Raw genomic sequence first — 20,472 nt, 5'->3', positions numbered from 1 at the left:
AGACAATAAACAGAAGTACCTGTATCATCAGCAGTGATGGTGCTACAGAGACAGACAAGGCAGGACAGAGAGGGAGGGGTGATGCTTTAGGAAGGGGATCAGGCGTCTCTGAATCTTCTAACTGTTCTGAAAATCCTCTAAATCCCCCTGACATTGTAGGCATTTTGATGCCCAGGAGCTCAGAGTCTAGAATACAGGCTGGTTTTCTTCTTCCCTCACCACATCCCGCCCTGAGGCGGTGAGGAATGACCTCTCCATCTGCTTGACCGGGGAGAGAGCACGAAGGAAATACAAGGAGAAAAGCAACCATGGAGTAAGATTCCTTCAACAGCGAGGTGACAGGAAGGGGAGGGAGAGGTGTCCCACGTCTGTCAGGGTCTCGCTGTGTCCTCTCCGTCTCCCCACCTCAAATTTCCGAGGGGCGGTTCTGCTCACAAGGGAACTCATGGGGTTGGAGTGTCAGCCCAGAGACTGAAGGAGGGCGAGAGGGTTCTGAGCTGATGGATGTGCTCATTCCATGTCCTAACCTGACCTTCGTAATTGTTACTGGGCTGCCCTTTTCAGAGGATCCAGGAACGCAGAGGATTGGCTTGAAAAGATACTGATGGATTTGAACTCAGAGAAAGTCAAAGGTACAGAGCAGCAGAGGGGCCCCGAGCCCGAGCAAATTGCCGCCACCCCTTACGCTCCCTCATGCCCCAGTTTCTCTCCTCAGTTACCTTCATCACGAAGAGCAAGGGCAGGAATGCTGAAGGCAGGGAGGACACAGGGAAAGTAGCAGCCGGCTTCTCCTGGGGCGCTTCCAATGGCATCCTCCTTCCTAGATTTTGAATATCTTCTCCGCAAAAAGGCTCAGATCAGCTCAAACCTCCTATTTTCTGTGGTCCTTCAAAGTTCCCATCCTCTTAACCTGTCCCTTGCTGAGATTGCACACTGCAGGCCTCGCATCGTGTGTGGAGCTGGCGGTCTACAAATGTGGGATGGACCAGGCTAGTTAACCACGCCCCTCCCCAGCCAGATCCTTGAGAGTCTCCGCACTTCTGGGAAAAGGGAGGCCGAGAAGCGTCTTGGCCCGTCGCTGATCTGAAGGACCAGTGAAGGCGGCAGGGACACTGGTCCTGAGGACCCCAGGCAGGATCCTCAAGAGGACTGGGATCTGGGGACACTTGGCAGGCTGCAGGGGAGGGAGCCCCACACCAGGTGGGAACAGGAGCAGTCTGAGATGTTGCAGTCGGTCTTCTGATCGGGGCTGGAGGAGCAGAGGTCAGGATGTGGCCTGTGGTGACACAGAGAGAGATGAACCCTGGGGCCCATCACACTCCATTCGCTGTGATGTCCAGTGTTCCTCCCCAGACGAGCCGCCACGATTCTGTGCCCACTCTGCTCCTCCTGGCAGCCCTGGGCACACGGCCTTCGCCTTATCTCCATTCCCCCCTGCACAACTTGGACACAAATAACTAAGTTGTACAGGGGCTCTGTTAGAGCCCAAAGATGGTAGCTGAGCAAACTCATGTTTATTTATTTATTTATTTTACTGAAGTATAGTTGACTCCCAATATTATTTTAGTTTCAGGTGTACAACATAGTCAATTGATATTTTTATACATTATACTCCATACCAATTTATTATAAGATATTGACTCCATTTCCTGTGCTGTACATTACATCCTTGTAACTTATTTATTTTATACCTAGTAGTTTGTGCCTCATAATCCCCTTCACCTATTTTGCCTCTCCCCCCACCCTTCTCTCCTTTGGGAACCACTAGTTTGTTCTTTCCGTGAGTCTGTTTCTGTTATGTTGTATTTGTTCATTTGTTTTATTTTTTAGATTCCACATGTAGGTGAAAACATACAGTGTTTGTCTGTCTTTGTCTAAAATATTTAACTAAGCATAATACCTTCCAAATCCATCCATGTTGTTGCAAATGGCAATATTTCCTTTTCATGGCTGGGTAGTATTCCACTATGTGTGTGTGTGTGTGTGTGTGTGTGTGTGTGTGTGTGTGTGTGTGTATAAACCACTTCTTTATCCATTCATCTGTTGATAGACACTTAGGCTGCTTTTATATCTTAGCTATTGTAAATAATGCTACTATGAACATTGGGTGCATGTATCTTTGCAAATTAGTGTTTTCATTTTCTTCAGATAAACACCCAGAAATGGACTAGCTGGATCCTATGGTAGTTCTATTTTTAATTTTTTGAGGAACCTTCATACTGTTTTCCATAGTGGCTGAAACAATTTACATTGCCACCAACAAGTGTTCCCTTTTCTCCACATCCTTGCCAACACTTGTTATTTAATGCATATTTATTAAGCACCTACTTAGTGTATCAAGTATTCCAGCAAACAGCTGTGTCAGTCCCACAAGAGCTTATAATGCAATTCCCTGAGCTGGAAGCCCGAGAATGGTCCTTGATGTCTTCCTCATCTTCAATCCCTACATCTAACCAGTCCCCCAATCCTGTCAATTTTCCTTGTACAGTGTCTCCTGAGTTGGAATCTTCCTCTCCCTATTGGTTTCCAAGAGCTGCCATAACAAATTATCACCCTAGGGGGCTTAAAACAACAGAAACTTATTCTCTCACAGTTCTGATGGTCAGAAGTCTGAGATCAAGGTTTTGGCAAGGCTGGTTCCTCCTGGAGGCTCTCTGAGGGAGAAGCCATTCCATGCCTCTCTCCTGGCTTCTGATGGCTGCTGGCCATCCTTGTAGCTGCATCACTCCAATCTCTGCCTATATGGTCACATGGTATTTTCCCTGTGTGTCTCTGTGTCCAAATTCCCCTCTTCTTATAAAGATACCAGTCATTGGATTGAGATCCATTCAAATCCAGTGTGACCTCATCTTAACTTGATTACATCTGCAAAGACTATTTTCAAATAAGGTCAGCTACACAGGTGCCAGGGGTTACGACTTGAACGTATCTTTTTGGAGGACACAATTCCATCCACAACACACTCCATCCTTCAGCCACCACTGTAGCCCAGTCTTCAAAATTTTATCTAGACCATGGCAATAGACTCCTTGGACCACTGTCTTTCTCTTCTAAGATACTCTCATGTTACTGCAACAATCTTCCTGAAACCTAAATCTGGGAATATCATTCCCTTGTTCAGACCAATGAAGACATCACTTTCCTAGCCCCTGTCAAACTTGGATGGACACTTTTGCTATAGGAATAAATCTGTGCCATGTGTAGGAGTCTCCAGAACGAGACTGTGGGCTCCTTCAGCTGTCTCCCTGCTCTCACCCTTCCCAAATCCTAGTCATTCCAGATAAATGGATACTTTGGATGCCCCAGTGCCTTTGTTCATGCTGTTTCCTCCATCATCTCCTTGTAGAGTATATTCTGACCTCCTTGGCTTTGTCTACCTCCTTACACAGAATTCAGGTTCTAAGAAGACACAATCTTTTCTGGTGATAGTCTTTCCCCAGCAGGTAGGGTGAGGCCTGGCATGTAGAGAGCTTTCCATGATTCTTTGTTGAACAAAGGAATGAAGGAATTAATAAATGTAAATGCACAGGCGGCAGATTCTGGATCTTTCTCTGCTACACTTGTCCCTTCTCCTCTCCCTGAAGGAAACTTAATCTCTCCCATAACATTTTATTCCTAATCTCTCTGCTAGCATTTACTGTATATTTTAGCTGTTTGTAAGCCCAGCTGGGCTGTTACTCTGTGAGCTACGTGGAGACAGGCACTGGGTCTAATTCATCTGTAAATGCCAAGAAGAAACACAGTGCCTGTCAATATTATTTGTCGAACTGAATTAAATCTACTTACAGAGGCAAGACAGAAGTGGGAAAAGTCATATTCCCCCACCCCCTCCGATTTACGGCCTCCACTGTATTTACAGAGCTGAGCGTAGGGGCAGGGCAGGAGGTAAAATTGCAAATTCTGTAAGTTCCCCTTTCTGCTGATGCTTGAAAAATTATCTTTCTGAGTCAGCACAGGTATTTTGACACTGCCTTGAGATTTCGGGCATTTTTTTAAAGTGATGGTTTAAAAACAAGTGCTTTCGCATTTACCATCAAACTGATTAGCGTCGGGTGGGAAAATAACCATCGTGAAAACTGTCTACCCTTCATCTTCTAAATTTCTAGTTCAGGGTCTAAATCTGACAACAAATATATGGGAATCCCCAGTCACTGCCTCTCCATCACGGATGGGAGAGCCTGGGGCTCCGGCACAGACAGGCCCCTCCAAGAACAGTCTGAAGTGGTTGATGCTGATTACGGGGTCTGGAAGGCTGGGCTCTAGAACACCAGCCTTCCGGAGGGTGAAACCGTGGGTAATTATCAGTCAAGTCCAGTTCACCTGCCGTCACCCATCAAGGTTGTTTTCACTGTTGCTACAAAAGACTTTCATGACTTCCAAGCGGCACTTTTAAAAAATTTATTTTATTTATTTATGGCTGCGTTGGGTTGGGTTTCTGCACGCAGCCTTTCTCTAGTTGCGGGAAGCAGGGACTACTCTTTGTTGGGTTGCATGGGCTTCTCATTGCAGAGCACAGGCTCTAGGCACACAGGCTTCAGTACGTGTGGCGCGTGGGCTTCAGTAGTTGTGGCTCACGGGCTTAGCTGCTCCGTGGCATGTGGGATCTTCCCAGACCAGGGCTGGAATCCTTGTCGCCTGCATTGGCAGACGGATTCTTAACCACTGCGCCACCAGGGAAATCCCCCAAGAGGCACGTTTGCCTGAGTTGTTTTCCAGGAACTTGGAGTCAGCTGGGTCTAGTTGGAGCTGAGCTGGTTGAGACTGGTTAGGACCACCCACCCTCCAACTGGGCATGCGCGAGTGGCCGCTCACTGACCTTTTGACGTCAGAGGGCTGAAAACTCCGCCCTCAGATCGTGCGAAGAGCCTCCATTTTTGAACGTGGAGAGAACGGCTGCCTTACCTTTTTCTTTTTTCCAGCCACCTTTCCCCACCCTCCCCGTGCCGGAGACCGCCCTGCTTTGATCTCATAAATACCCTGAGCCCCTGGCCTCCGGCGTGGAAGCTCTGAGGTTTGTTCCGCGGTCTCCTCGCTAGGCTGCCTCACGGAGAAACCGTCTTTTCCACAGACTTTGGGGTCTGGGCGTTTTGGCTGCTTGGGCTTTGGGCAAGGGAATTGGGTTCAGTAGCAAAAGCGGAGCAGTGACAAGGGACAGACTCCCCGTTGTACTGAGTTTTATCCTCCCGACAGACTTTACTTTCACCCCAGAAACAAGCGTAGCCTCCGGAAGAAAGCCAGCCTCTCTGTGCCTGTCCTGTGGCTAGAACCTCACTGTACGCCTCTCTGTTCCTCACTCTCAGCCTCGCTCTCAGCCACACCCCGCAGCCAGGTGACGGAGCTTTGCTGTTGGGACTTCATAGCAGGCTGCGGGGGAGGAGGGCCCGTGGGGAAGCCTGGGGAAAAGTGGGCTGCTGTAGTGGGTTGAAAGGCGTCCCCCAAGTTCATATGCACCTGGAACCTCAGAACGTGAGAGGAGTTAGGTTCCTTGCCGATGTCATGAGTGGAGGTCCAAAGACAAAGATTCTTTTCTGGGGACACCCTGATTCCAGACTCTGGCCTCCAGAACTAAGGGAATGTGTATTCTGTTAAGTTAACCAGTTTGTAGTAATTTCCGAAGTCCTAGGAAAAAGCCCTAGTTGCCAACGGTGTGTACAGGGAATTACCAGAAAAAATACTTGTCTCTCCACTTCTGCCTCAGTCTTCTTCCAAAGCATCTCGGGACTGGGGGGAGGGGGGTGCCTTGGGGATGAGATGCGGATGGTGATTAGAGTTGTACGGAGGAAAGCAAACAGATAAACAGGTGTTTGGCTTTATTTTCACTTAAGCAGGGCAGTAATCTTTAAAGTCAGGCTTTGAGTTTTCGAAGTTCCTTTCTTCTTTGAGTCTTACCTGCACAATCAGAAATCGGCAGTGTGTGAGGGTGTGGACGAGGGGACCCGGCCCTCAGATGCTGGGACAAAAGGGCTGACGGAGTCGGGGCTCATGGGGGCACGTAATCCCAGCTCGAGTTCTCCTAACCTCGGGGTTGGGTTAGAACAAACCGAGGGAAAGAAACCGTGAGGCCGGGAGCTGTTTCCCTGCTTCCCTTCTGGGACACGGGGCCTAGCCAGTCCCCACCCACCTACCAGAGGCTGCTTAGTGAGAGAGAACTGTTCTCCACTCATCCCCCAAACCGCTACATGACGGGCAGCTTCTGAGGCAGACGTGATCAGTGCCAGAGAAAAAGCATGAAGGGAATGCGTTTGCTCACGCGTACAAGAAGTCCTCTGTGTGAGTCTTCACCACAAGTACAAATACCAGCTCAGCATGTTGTTGCCTTCTTAGTTCCAAATCGGTGAGTCCTAGTCCTTTCTTGTTTTTAAAGTCTTTCCCCCAATACCTTCAGCCTTCCAGAAGCTTCTTTGTGAACCATTCTTTTTCTGTCTACAAGGGGAAAGTTGATTTCTGACGGCTCCATCAAAAGAGGCTCCTGAATTTCTAATCTGCACCTGCCCCTCCCCATGCCCCCCTTGCCTCTGACTGCCTTCATCTTTAAAGTACAGGTGTTTAAACTTAACCCTTTGGTTGCATGTTGTAAATTCACAACCCTGTCCCCCCACCTTCAGTGCCTGGTGCCCACGGTACAACGACGCTGATGTCTTCTTTGGGGTTTGTATTGGGAACCTCATTTGCTCATAGATAAAACAAGAGACACTTCTTCTCAAAAGAGGACAGGTGGCTTCCATTTCAATCTAAAGATTGAGGCCAACAGCACCAAGTCATTAGCGGTGAAGAAGAGTTAGTTTAGTGGCAAGGACACATTAAGCAAAGCACAGGACCTCGGGCAGGGTAGCGGGTAGATCAGTGTCTCGATAGAGTTAGACGAGAACCAGACTCTGAGGGGATGGACAAACCCTCCCTGCCTCTGCCGGCAAAGGGAAACGGGACCAAGAACAGACTGGTTGGATGTCCACTCCTTTGACCTATTTTTGAGCACCTGCTGTGTGCCTTGCACCACTATGAGTAAGACTAACCCTGTCCTCCCCTCATGGATCTCACTGTCCAGGGAACTTTGCGTCTCCTGCTGAAGAAGCTGTCTCTGATTCTAATCGGGTAACTGTTGCTGCCGGCTGGGTAACTGTGCCCTCCTGGAACTGTACTCTTTTTGGGGATATTTTCTGTTTAAGCAGAAGCCTAACCTAAGGACCTGTAGCTGTCCTGCTGCTTACTTGAAGTACATGGCCTATAAGGGACTCTTCAAGCCCCAATCCTACATTTTTTCATTTTTGGTAATGGCCATCCAAGACAGGCAACCTGCCTATATGTTTATGTTCAGATTTTCCAAGTGCCAAATAGCATCGCCCCTGTACACTTTGAAGCCTCACTGAATAGGCAAGTAGTGTAGTCACCATGACAAGTATTTCCTGTTTCTAAAGTTTACAAGAACTGGCTTTGTACCATGTATTATTGTCAGGGTAGTACGGTAACTGCTACTAGGTTTTGGTTTTGCTCACAAATTCTAGAAACTGTAAAGGGAGACGGATTTTTGCGAATGCTTTTCTGGAACCTAAGGTTTAACACACTCCTCCCCCCGCCCCTCCTTGTTATCTAGTCCAAAATCTGCAGAGAAGTTTTGGTCTGTGGGAATAATTCCACAGCTGGGTATGTTCCTAGCTCAGAACCCACAGCTGGGATTCACTCCATGGCCTCAGGGGCCTGGAGGAGGGAATCAAGGGACTCAAGTGGGTCTGGACGCTCTTAATTCTTTGAAAGACTGTGGGGAAAACGAGACTTTCTGGGTGAAAGAAGCCATACTTTTTCTCAACGCCAAAAAGGATTTAGCACATTTAGAGGCTGACAGCTGCTGGTCTTCCCTTGTGTGGCCATGACGGTTTTCATTGCCATGTACTAAGTCTGTGGGCCTCTAGAACGCTGCAGGATCAACTCAGGGCCCATATGCTGACACAGTGCAGCCCACTAAAAAGATGGGGCACTTAGTACATAGAGGGGAGACAAGAGCTAGGAATCGGGGAGCGTTCTCCAGCCCACTCTGTCTCTTCCCTGATCCTCCCTGGGGCCGCCACTGGCTTGTCCTGAATCAGTCTACGTATGTGCCTAACAAGTCTCATAGGTAGTCGAGGTAGATCTAGAAGCCTTAGGAGTTAAAAGCTGGCTCCAAGTGGAAGGTGAGGTTTAAGCCCCACTTCAATGTTTGTATTGTCTCCATGGCAGCAGGTCATAGAACACCAAAGCTAGCGAGGGCCAAGAGGTACTCTCCGACCCTCATTTTACCGTGGAAGAAACAGCCCCAGATCCAGTGACTTCACCAAAGCCATTTCCCATGAGGCAGTGCATCCAGGATAAACACCTGGCTTTTCTGAGGCCCACTGCTCCATCCATCTCCCTGCTCCACTTGCCTTTCACCTCCTCATCCAAGTGCCAGTCTGTCTGGGACGTAGCAAGAAACACGAAGAGTGTTCAGAAATGCGTGGTGGTATTCAAGAAAAATCATTAGCCTCCCCAATTCCACTTTTCTTACGTTGGCATAGCTCCTAGTTGCATATGTGGAAATCAAGGCTCTCATTGCCCAGCAAACTCTCAGATGCAGGAAAACAAAGACGCCCATGGGAAAGGAAGACAGTTGCTTTTCTGGACCACTGTACTTGGGAGTTTACCATGAAATGGTCTTATGTGTTAGAATAGCTGGTATTTCTCCTTAACATTACACAACGCTAAGTCCCAAAGGCATACATTTCTATACCATTTTGCAAACATTAACTGTATTAATGCCTGTAAAGCACTTAGAGCAGTGCCTGCTAGGTGTTAAGGGCTACACAGGACTTGGTGATTATCACTAGTAGTGGTGCTGAGACTTACGTCACCTGAGATGCACAAAAACGCAAGCTTCTGGCTTGTGCTCTGGGACTCTGGCTCACCGTGTTACCAGGCAAAGATTGCACTAGCGCACGGAGCCCCTTAGCTCTAGGAAATGATATTCGTCATGGAAACCCAGTCCTCTCCCAAGAAATCAAATTGGTGTTTTACAAACTCTTTCTTTCCCAAGAAATCAGGCAGGATTATAACCCCAGCTGGCTGAAGATTTCATGCCTCCCAGGAAAGTGTGGAATGAAGAAGAGTTGGTCAAGTGAGGAGGGTGTTTCAGGGTTGGGGATTTTTTTTTTTTTTTTTTTTTTTTTGGCTGTGACACGCTGCTTGTGGGATCTTAGTTCCCCAACCAGGGATCAAACCCGTGCCCTCGGCAGTGAAAGCGCAGAGTCCTAACCACTGGACCACCAGGGAATTCCCAGGATTGGGGATTTTAGATGTGTGTCCTCCACTTTGTGTTCTTTTAACGTTCAAAGCCTTCAGTGAAGCTCCTTTCTGGGCATCCTAGCAACTCCTAAAAATAAACTCGAGTTCTTGAAATGTTCTAGTTTGCCTTTAAGCTTCCTTTGGCTGGAGACTGGGCTATTTTCAGTTTCCCAGCCCCAGGTGGTATGGATTTGATCTATCGAATGACAAATGACGCTGTGCCCTGTAGTGAGGGCTCAGCAGACACTTAGGAAAGGTTAGCCAGTGGGCGAGACTGCAGCCAGCCCAGGCTGGCTGGGGAGTGGGGGAACTCCCATTTAAAGATTCCTGGAACCCCAGGGGGAGACTGATGTGTAGATAACCATGGAGGGACATGGTGCTATTTGTATTGAGTCCAGATAAGGAACATCTAAAAAGAAACAGGAGTTAAATTGTCCCACGGGAGGCCATGGCAGTGTATGGCAAGAGTGCCCAGCTGAAGCCAAGAGCTAAGGGGCTTAACTCGCCTGGCTCTGGATGGTTGAATGTGGCCTTTAGAACCATGGCCTCTCCTTTGATCCATCTTTTCACATTTCCCCATCCTCCCGCCACCCACCTTCGTTTCACGTTCGCCTTGCCCCAGGCCCTACTGATCCCTTGTCATTTTGACCAGCTCCCCAGCACCCTGTCCAGGAGCCATACCTGGTGCCCTTTGTGACACTGTCCTTCAAGCTAATCCCTGCCTGTCGAAGGGCTCCAGGTGAATCTCATGTGCCTTTTCCTTCAGCCTCCAGCCATATCCTTTCCTCTAGCATCCATTAGGAAAGCTTTTAGATGCTGGTAACAGAATAACCAACGACCAGCGGCCTCAAACATATGGACTTTCGTTGTTCCCTTCGCAAGAAGTCCAGGGGTAGAAGGCCTCGGTGTTGATCCAGTGGCTTGAGGATACCTGCCAGCTCCCAAGTCCATCTTTTCTGCTCCACCAGCTGTAGCGGGCTTTTCATTCTCGTGCTGGTTGCCTCGTGACTGCAAGTTGATTGCTGCAGCACCAGGCATCACATGTTCGTCACAGGAAGAAGGAAGGGGGTAGGCAAGGTACCTACCGTGTCTGTACCTTCTGTATAAGGAAAGCAAAGCTTCTCTGGGAGCTCCTTAGTGGAATTCCCCTTACATCATTAGCCAGAACTGGCTAATGGCTATGCAGGAGGCTGGGAGCATACGTGGTTTTCCAACGTCCTCTAGTTGGAGGTGGCAAGGGAGGAGGGGTTGAGGATCAGCAGTGTCTTCCACACCTGCGCACTCTAATCAGTAGAGAGGCCTCCTGAGACCGCACTGGGCTATCCAAGAGTTATCTAAGAATTGATACCTAAAGAGAGCACCCTCTGGTTTTTGCACTGCAGGGATCCTTTTTTTTTTTTTTTTTTTTTTTTTGCAGTACGCGGGCCTCTCACTGTTGTGGCCTCTCCCGTTGCGGAGCACAGGCTCCGGACGCGCAGGCTCAGCGGCCATGGCTCACGGGCCCAGCCGCTGTGCGGCATGTGGGATCCTCCCGGACCGGGGCATGAACCCATGTCCCCTGCATCGGCAGGCAGACTCTCAACCACTGCACCACCAGGGAAGCCCCGCACTGCAGGGATCTTATCCATCAAGTGGAAGAGGAAGAATCAGTGGTGACCTTCCTTTTACTCCTGGAACAGCACTGTTTGTTAAATTCCATCCATTTGGCCATTAGCACAACTTGTCAAGAACTGCTGTTTATCTTCCTGCCCGCCAACACCTTGTCTCTTCAGCTGGATTATAAGCCACCTGAGAAGAGGGATCTTATCTCATACCACCTTCTATTGTTAGTCACTGAAATTAGTGTCATGCACTTCGTGGCATCCAGGACACTCCCTCTAATGATGAAGATAACCCTGCACATCACGGGGTGGGTGAAGAGACAACACACCTTCCATGGGATCCACGGGAGACACACTTAGGAGGCAGAATTTCTTGGAAAGGCTAACAGGTGGAAACAATGTGGTTGTAAAATCAGGCATGTTGGATAGAGGAGGGCTTGGAGACGGTTGTGCAAGCAGGGTTAAGTTTCAAGCTTCGCGCTGCTTTCAAAACCAGGCTTGGAAATGTTACCCTTTGGTCTACCCCTCCCGCTGCTGGTACTCATTCATGTTTATTTACTCAGTAATAGAGTCCTTACTGTGTGCTAAGGTTCTGACAAAATTCAGCAAAGAATAACAAGTCCTGCCCTCAGAGCTTCCTCAGAAGCTGATAAAGAAGCAGTCATTGTAAGGAATGAGGACCACTGTAGTCTCATCCTCACTGTGTCTCAGGAGCTCAGAGGGTCTGGGTTTAGATTAGGGGGCGTTGCCAGCCCTTTGGGGTTTGCTTTAACTTCTCTTGCTTTAACTTCTTGTTTTTTTAAAAAACAAAAACCAAAAACCTGAGTTGGAAAGAGCTTTAGAGCCAGCCGGACTCGGCTTTAAGTCCCGGTTCTGCCCTTGACTGTGGGACCCGGGAGGAGGTTTCTAACCCCTGACATCGGTGGCCTCACGTGCCAGTTCTCGGTTACTGCCTCTCAGCATGGAAGCACGCCTCAGTACATGCTTGATCATACCAGAACTTCATTCACCATTTCTCCTTTCAGTTGAGCGTGACGTGAAGCTTTCTCAGCAGAGGGTGTGGGAGGAAGAGGCTTGTCCTCTTCAGCACTGGCGGGGGGCCGGGGATATGGCTGCGTGGTTATCCGGTAGGGCCTGCCCCAGCTACAGGGCCCAGAACACGGTCCATCGGCGGCCTCGTAGCCTTGGCCTAGCGACAGCCGTCCTACCATCCTCGCGGATACCGCAGCCCTGCGCGGCCAGCCCGCCCTGAGGGCTTCCTGCCTGCACTGACATCCAGGCTCTCTCCACGTGGCCCATACACAGGGCTGGTGTTCCCTCTTACCACCCCTACCATATGTAGCCCACCTGCTCGGAAGGCCTCTGCCCCTGCGGGTCCCCGACCACCACTGCACACCTGGGCACTGTGTGCCGATCGCTGACTCCCTGCCTACCCACAGAAGGGTGGTGTATGGCTCGCCCAGCAATGCTGGATCAGCTCTGGCCTGGCCAAACCTGCAAACATCTCTGCTACCTGGTGGCCTGATTACACCTTCTGCAACTACATCTGTGCCCCTTGCAAGTGGTCCCTCCTTGGTACTTTCCCTCCCATAGAGCACCTTAGGCTTTCCCGCTATCTTGCAGCTACTCTTCTATTGCAGTTAACAATCCTCTATACTCAACTTCCCTTATTTAACCTAATGTGTGGTTTCTGTTTCCTGATTGGACCCAGGCTATTGACCTCATCAGTAAAGAAGAGATGCTAGAATCAGTGTTTCAGATTTATTTTACCAATCAAATGAGAAAGCCAACGTAAAGCCCAAAGAGCACAGCTCTGCTCATTCGAGTTGCTCTGTTTTCTGCCTAAGCCACTACTGTCTTCGCACAGAACAAGGGAAATGAATGTCAGTGAGTGCCAGGCACTTGACAGGATAGTGCTGACGTACGTGTGGTCAGCCCTAGAGGAAGAGACCGAGGGTCAGAGAGGCTAAAGAGGCTACGTGGGGTCATGAATGCAATATGGGATTAAGCTGAAGCCCAGGCGGCCAGTCCTGAGTCCACACACCATGCTGGGTTTCCGCCGAGAGCCCTAAACTCTCCTCCTCCTCACCTGAATAAGGACAATTTTCCTACATAACACAACCACCTGAGTCTCACCACTCACTCTGTGATGAGAATAGCTGAGCAGCAGGAGAATCGTTTGCTGGAGTTCTTTCATAATGACTTAACTAAGAGATCTCCCCCTGAAAGAAAGGTCTGACTCATTTGAAAGGTGTGAGCCTGTGGTTTCCCTTTCTCTGAGTTGGCCTCCGAGGAGGCTGCCCTTGGAACCGATAATGTGAGCCTCAGCAAGTATGCATTGGACTGTGAAAAGCTCTGCTTTGAAGACGTCCATTGGTTACAATCACATTTTATGGAGTTTCACATCAGCAGTGAACCAATTTGTATGGCTGCTTGCTTGAACCTAACTTCCAAAAGGCCAGCAGTCTTCTATGTTCACTGATGCTTCTCCAGTCCTTAGAACAGCTTTGTATATAGTAGGTGCTCAGTAAATACTCAAGTGGATGAATTTTACATCGTCAAGGATTCGCCATATTTATGTGTGGAGCTTCACTAGGCTATTTTTTTTTTTTTTTTTTCTGTGGTACGCGGGCCTCTCACTGTTGTGGCCTCTCCTGTTGCGGAGCACAGGCTCCGGACGCGCAGGCTCAGTGGCCATGGCTCACGGGCCCAGCCGCTCCGCGGCACGTGGGATTTTCCCGGACCGGGGCACAAACCCGCGTCCCCTGCATTGGCAGGCAGACTCTCAACCACTGTGCCACCAGGGAAGCCCTTCACTAGGCTATTTTAAAGTAGGATTTTATTTTAAAAGGTAGAGAGGGGAGGAATCAGTCTACCTTAGTAGGAACAGGACTCCTGTAAATCAAGGCATGATACACCATGGTTATGGTATATCACAATGACCAAACCACCCTAATCAAAGCTTACTTCTCCTGTGTTTCAGCCTCTCCGGGTGTATCAGCCTACAACTCTGATACACTAGTTAGCAATAATGGGTTGGTAACGTCCCAGTTAGTAACACAGTGGCTTTTTGACTGGAGCCCTTTGGAAAAAATTGTCCAGTACCTGGCAGAGAATTCTACACATGGCAGCTAGTCCTTAAATGTTGAGCACTGATGTTGTGATGATGACAAGATCTTAAAGGGCTGACATAGGTAGTGGAAGCTCGGGCAGGGAGGAAGGCTCAGGGAGAGGGTCCTGGTGTTTTTGATCAGATAATCTCCCTACACCTCTCAAATCATGACCAGGAAGCTACCCATGCTTTCTATGCTTTTAATAGTTCAGTAGATTTGTGCTATAGCTCAAAAAAAAAAAAAAAAACCCACCAAATTAGCAAACGAAAAGAACATTCTCTACACGTTATAGATGTTCAGGTATAGAGGGGAAATCATGAACACATTAAAGTCCTGGACACTTAAAAAAATAAAAGCAAAAACAAAAAAACAAAACTTATTTACCAGAAATTTCTTTTCCCTCTTCCATTTTCATATGATGGAAAAAAATATATAGAGTTCCTTTTAGAAACACAGGATGTGAACCAGTAGTGCCTCTGCTTGTGGCTAGAAGTTTCTTAAGAGAGAGTTGTCTCAAAGACAGAAGCAGATGAAAGCTCAAACCCTTTCAAATTTAGAGGTTTAACGGGTGAAGTTGAGTAGATCTGACTCGTGCGTGGTGTTCATTCATTTACTGATTCTTTCAACAAGTGTTTATGGAGCCCCTGCTAGGTGCCAACCACTGTACCGGGCCTTAAACAGCCTAGAATGGGAGCTCCCTGCAGATGGGCATTTTGCTTGTATTGTATCCCATCACCTGGGATACTTTCTAACATGTTGGAGGTATTCAATAAATATTTGAACTGATGAATGGTCCTAGCACTCACGGAATTTATAGCACAGGAAACTAAATTTCTTATTCAGCACTTTTATGCCAACCAAATGAGTTAAATGAACATCAGGGTACCTTTCAGGAGAAAAGGAGAGGTGAGTCACTGGCTGCAGGCAGCCTTGGGGAGTGTGGAAAACATGAGCGGTACGCCGTTGTCCTGTTTCCTACTGACGGTGTGTAAAGGGATTGACTGATTTTCACATGTGATTGATGGGAATAAGCGTCAGGACCCTGGAGCTACGTGTATTTCAGCTGTACGTTGTCGTGCGCGGAGGGGAGAGACACTCCTCCCCTCTTTAAGCCCAGTCATCGATTCCCGCACAGTTGAACGGGGCTGCTTCAAAGTAGGAGTCCTGGGGGCAAAGAAGGAGGTGCTTGCCCCAGATCAGCGATTCCCTTCTCCTTGGCTGGGCATAATTCTGATCTGTTTTGAAATAATCAATGAGCTAAAAGTTTCAAGAGGCAAGAATTTAGACTGAGTTTACTTCTTCGAACAATATCCAGTGTCACAGGACAGTCAGATAGTACCATGATGGGTTCACCCCTCGAAAAGTGAGATTTATTCTGTCCTTCCCCCTTTCCTCACTTTCTCTTTCCCTGTCTCTATATCTCTTCCCCAAAACCCAAGAAGTCCTGAACCCCCTACTTCTTGTGGATATGATTTCCCTGCCACAGGGCATCTGTCTTAAAGTGGTTGAGGCACTTCAAGATTTTATAACCTTCCTGGGGCAGAAATGACTGGCAGTGCTGAAGGCCGATCATAACTCCATTACTTCATTAGAGGTGGGTTCAAAAGACATGCCTCTTTAGTAATTAACCAGCAAGCTGGCCTACTCGGGGGACAAAGATTGCTCATTGCTACTTTACAAGCGCTGCATATTTTGTTATGATTATGTGAAATTTCCTTCTGAAAAGATTCACAAGCTCTTGTGACTTGATCAAAAAAGTTAACATGTAATTTAACATGTAATTCCATCGTTTTTTCCTGCAAGATGGGGAAAAAATCATTACATGATTGTCAGTAGGCCTTTTGCTTTTAATGGGGAATTTGACCAAGGACCCCCTGGAGCATACTGTTGCTTAAACGTTTCTTCAGGATGTCTCTAATAGCTAGAGTTTGGGGATTAATGTTTAGATCTCAATCATTCCTTCTCATTGTCTGAGATTATAATTGTCAAGGATTAACACTCTTGGGATTGCAGTTATGCCCTATTGTGGGATCTCCTAGGAACAATTCTACTAATATCACTTTTCATCTTCTAGGTGCAAATTCAGGAAACAGTCAGGGAGCAAATCTCTCTCAGCCGAATGCCAGCTTTCTCAGAGCCCACTGGGGAGGAGTCTGCATTGACTATGACCACGATAGATTCCTTCTCCCATTTAGGAGGGATCGACACGGAAAATGCATCATTGGCCCAACACCTGGAGGTAGAAAGGTGTACCCAAGGCCCACGGCAGGAAGAAAACCAAGATGGAGAAGACAGTACACCTGGATGTCCCTGGGGAGACCTAGGGTGGGAGCCGAGCATCCCAGAAGCCAATAGTGAAAATATGCCCCGCTGTGAGCTGTTGGTGCATCTCCCCCAGGAGAACAGCGCTGACCCCGGGGAGCCCCGGGCTCCCTCTCTTTCTTCCCCTGAATTTGTACATACCGTCCCCACCTTGGAAATTGCGTGTGCTGGGCCAAGAGACAGAGTAACAGCGTGTGTGCTAGGCCGTCCTGAAGCAGGTGACCAAGAAGCGTGTGATACTGTGAGCTCTCCTGTTGGAGCCCCAGCTGGTAAATATTTGCCTCAAGAAATTTGCTCTGTGGACTTCGAGCTGGCAGGTCAAAGCAAAGTATCTGATTTGTGTTCTTCTGATGACAAGGCACTGGATGTTCTTTCTCAAACACAAGGTTCTGAGCCTCCACAGTCTACATATGGAAGCAGCAATGAGAGAACCTCTGCCATGTTGCCTCTTTTTATCAGTACTCTCACCTGGAACGTTTCACAGAAAGCCAGTAAAGGTGCCGCTGGGAAAAATCTCTCCAAGGTGGAGGGTTCCACCTCCATGTTGGCCTCCATGGTAAAGGCTGGTCAGGAGAGGCTGAGCCCCAATGTCTCAGGTGGGCTCGAGGAAAGACAGCCTCTGTCTTCTGAGAATGACTCTTTGGAATGGTCTAAAGAAGGTGGTGACGAGAGCTCTAGCTCCAGTGCCCCGGTCACTGCAGACACACCAGCCAGTCATAGTTCAACTTCTCCTCAGGAGAAGCCAACAACATTAATTGCTAATCTTGAGTGTTTTGAGGTGACTGGGGAGAGTGGGGACACATCCACTGTTACCATTGCCACCAAAGGCCACCCACCCAAATACCTCCCTGTTTCAGTTGCTGGGAACAGCCATGTAGGTGGCCCTGACGAGAGCTCACCTCGGGCACCAGATGACAGTATTTCTCAGCTTCCTTCCAGTGCACAGTTGGGTCATATTTTAAATGGTGCTACAACTGAACCTTCAAAAGGACTAGCGTGCGTGGCTCCCAGTGGACCAGGAATCCACGTCCACGTTCCTCAGCTCCCAGAGGGAGCGGATTTCTGTAGCAATTCCCCTCTTCAGATTGATAACCAGTCTGGAAAGAAGAGCCAGACCGTGGACAGAGCAGACACTAGGAGCCTTGAAGAGAATTTCCAAGAAAAAGGAAGTGAAACAACACAGAGGGTCCAGCAGGGTTCTCCTGACGAAAATTTCCAAGAAAGCTTGCCTATGACGTCTGCTGTACAAGGGGAAATAAACGTGGTACTCTTGGACCACTCATTGGCCAACTCCAGGGAGGGAAGAGAACAGAGCTCGGGCTTGGGGACTCGTGTGCCCATGGTGGCTGAATCTGTAATGGAAGATGATAGTCAGGCTCTGAGTAATGTTCCATCTCTCTCTAATACCCTTCTGGGGGAGTCTAAAGAGAGCGGTCCAGGATATTGGGAAGCAGGTAAAGAGCTGAAGATTATAACTCTAGAGGCTTCCATTTCAGAAACCTGGCCACCAAGACAACTGACAGATTCTAAGTGCAAGGACTCAGAACCTAGTCTCACCCCCGGTAGGGTCTGGGCTGTATCTGACGTTCTAAAGGCTGATGCTGCTGTGCCTGAACTGGACCGCTCTGAGACAACATCAGCCTGTAGTCCTCAGGCTGAGTCTGGCTCAGCAATTGCTAATAACAGAGAAATCCATAAAGCTGAAGACCTAGCTGGCCATGCAAACTGGAGTTGTCTTTCCTCCCAGTGTTTGAGCCAACCCAGACGCCTGGAGTCCTCTGTGGACCCTGTAGATGAGAAAGAATTATGTGTCACAGACTTGCTATCAGAGGCTTCCAGAACTGGAAGGAAGGAAAGTGTTAACAGTGTAAGTCAAAACCAAGAGGAAAGCCAACTCAAGGTGGATCGCCTTGCCTTCTTTAAACAGTTCCTGACCTGCCCTAAAATCTTAGAGGCCTCTCTAGATCCCCCTGATGAAACAAGTGTGGAGTGGGCCAGGGTGGAAACACCAGAGCCTTCTGAATCCACACTGGGGGCCATCAGAGTGGAGAGTAGCTTGAATAATGGAAACTTGGGCCAGAGAGTAGAAGTCCAACCATCCATCTCGCAAGTTCCGTGCCCCCAGCAACGTGGGGAAGCCATTCCAAGAGAAAACAGCATCAGCCGAGACCAAGGGTACAGTGGGGGAGAGGGGGCAAGACAAAGTCAACATGCTGAAGCAAAGGGGGACGTACAGTCTGCCATTTTGCCTGTCCCGGGTCTTGTCAAAGGTGGGGAAACGATTCCGAGGGGACGCAGCAGAAGCCAAATACAAGAAGGCAGTGAGAGGCGCTTAGCGGAGTCTGAACAAAGTAAAAATAAAGCAGCAGAATTGGTTTCCCCCACTTTACCTCTTTCTAGCGGTCTTGCAAGAATGACTCCCGCCTCTGGAGTTGGTACTCACAGCTCCACAAGTCAAAGGCATGACCTCCCTGAGAATGATTTAGCGGAGCCCAGAAGCCATCAATGTGCGTTTTCCAACTCAAAGGAAAGGGGAGCTATTGAGAGTGAGTGTGGGAAACATGTGCCCCCTTCTAGTGGTCTCACTTGGGGGCCTTTTACTTCATCTCTTGAAGGAAGCATCACAGGCTTTTCAAGAAGCCACAAAATTGAGGAACATAAAATAGAGGAGCCCCCAGTTGGGGAAACCAAACCCACAAGCACATCTGGCTCCCCGGCAGCAACACTCATGTCCAGAGAATGTGCATCAGGGAAAGTTCCTAAGATGCTGCAGGATTCCTGCCAGCAGGGCTCCACCCTTGGCCGTGGGAAATTGTCAAGGGAGGAGAAGGTCCTCCCTGGGGTGGCCCAAGCTGGCTGCCTCCCCAGGGCTCCTCCAGCAGTGACTGGGTCAGAGGAGGTCAAGGGGAAGCAAGAAACCCCAGGGAGTGGGCACATAGCTGAGGGAGTAAAGAAGAAAATTCTGTCCAGGGTGGCCACCCTGAGGCTGAGATTGGAAGAGAAAGAAAACGCCAGAAAGAACTCAGTCTTTCTTAAAAAGAGTCCTAAACTCGAAACATCGGTATCACGCACAGATGAGAAAAAAGACTCCAAAAGGCCACCTTGCAAAAGCGAAGGGACAGGTGAGGCTGTGTTGCTTCCTGTCATTGTTAAAGTCTGGGTTTGTTGACCTGATGTCTAGCTCGTGTGTCCTCCTGAGCCCTTGCAGTTAGGGTGCGTGTCCACTGGGGAGGCGTCGGATGCGCTACGGCTGTGACCAGTGGCCTGGCATGTAGGCCCTTGGGTCTCAAACTTGAGCGGCCTCAGGATCCCCTAGGGGGCTTGTTAAGACGGGTTGCTGGGCGCAACCTCAGAGTTCCTGAGTCCGGAGAAGGTGCATTTCTAACGAGTTCTTGGGTGATGTGCTGGGAGGACCACTGATGTAGGCTGCCTTGTAGGTATGCTTAACTGAGGGAACGTGATTACTACGCCTTTCTGTTTAATTATCCTTCAAAAAAATTTTAAAAGAAACAGCATTCATCAGTGTAGCTAATTAGTGTAATTAAATAGACCACATGCTAAACAGGATTTACAGAAAAACATTTAGGTACAGTCCAGCAGTCTCCTTTTTTTTTTTTTTTTTTTTTTTTGCGGTATGCGGGCCTCTCACTGCTGTGGCCTCTCCCGCTGCGGAGCACAGGCTCCGGACGCGCAGGCTCAGCGGCCATGGCTCACGGGCCCAGCCGCTCCGCGGCATATGGGATCCTCCCAGACCGGGGCACGAACCCGTATCCCCTGCATTGGCAGGCGGACTCTCAACCACTGCGCCACCAGGGAGGCCCCTAGCAGTCTCCTTTTAATCTTTTTTTTTTTTTTTTCATTTGAAGTGGCTGATTGGATGTTGGGTTTTCTTCCAAATTTGAGTATAAAGTTTCTTTCCAACTTGCCCTCCCCTTTGAGCCGGAAGTCCCCCCCGGGTCTCTGTTCCAGGTTTCAGACCACTTGATGCTCAGAGCCCCGGTAACTGCAGTCAGTTCTGCTTCGCCTGGGGAACCGAGTCAATGCCAAACCCCATCCCATCACCCAGATTTCAGCCTTCTTCCTGAGCTCTTTGCCTTCCCATGAAACCTGGCAGAAGTCAGAAGAGATTGCAGCCAGGTACCGTG

General features: G+C 48.8%; 1 protein-coding gene across 1 annotated transcript in view; it reads left to right on the top strand.

Moving 5' to 3' along the window:
- Positions 1 to 20,472, top strand: part of ALPK2 (alpha kinase 2) — a gene marked incomplete at its 5' end in the record, with an annotated part of 86,814 nt that overhangs the window by 22,973 nt on the left and 43,369 nt on the right. The window contains one exon of the mRNA XM_081252105.1: positions 16,080 to 19,449. Coding sequence (XP_081108231.1) covers positions 16,080 to 19,449 — 3,370 coding nt within the window. The remainder of the gene's footprint in view (positions 1 to 16,079; positions 19,450 to 20,472) is intronic.

This window comes from Mesoplodon bidens (genome assembly GCF_964165515.1).
Source record: "Mesoplodon bidens genome assembly, chromosome: 13".
Classification (NCBI taxonomy): domain Eukaryota; kingdom Metazoa; phylum Chordata; class Mammalia; order Artiodactyla; family Ziphiidae; genus Mesoplodon; species Mesoplodon bidens.
Note: the sequence above shows the minus strand (reverse complement) of the source record. Positions and strands in the feature narration are given on the sequence as shown.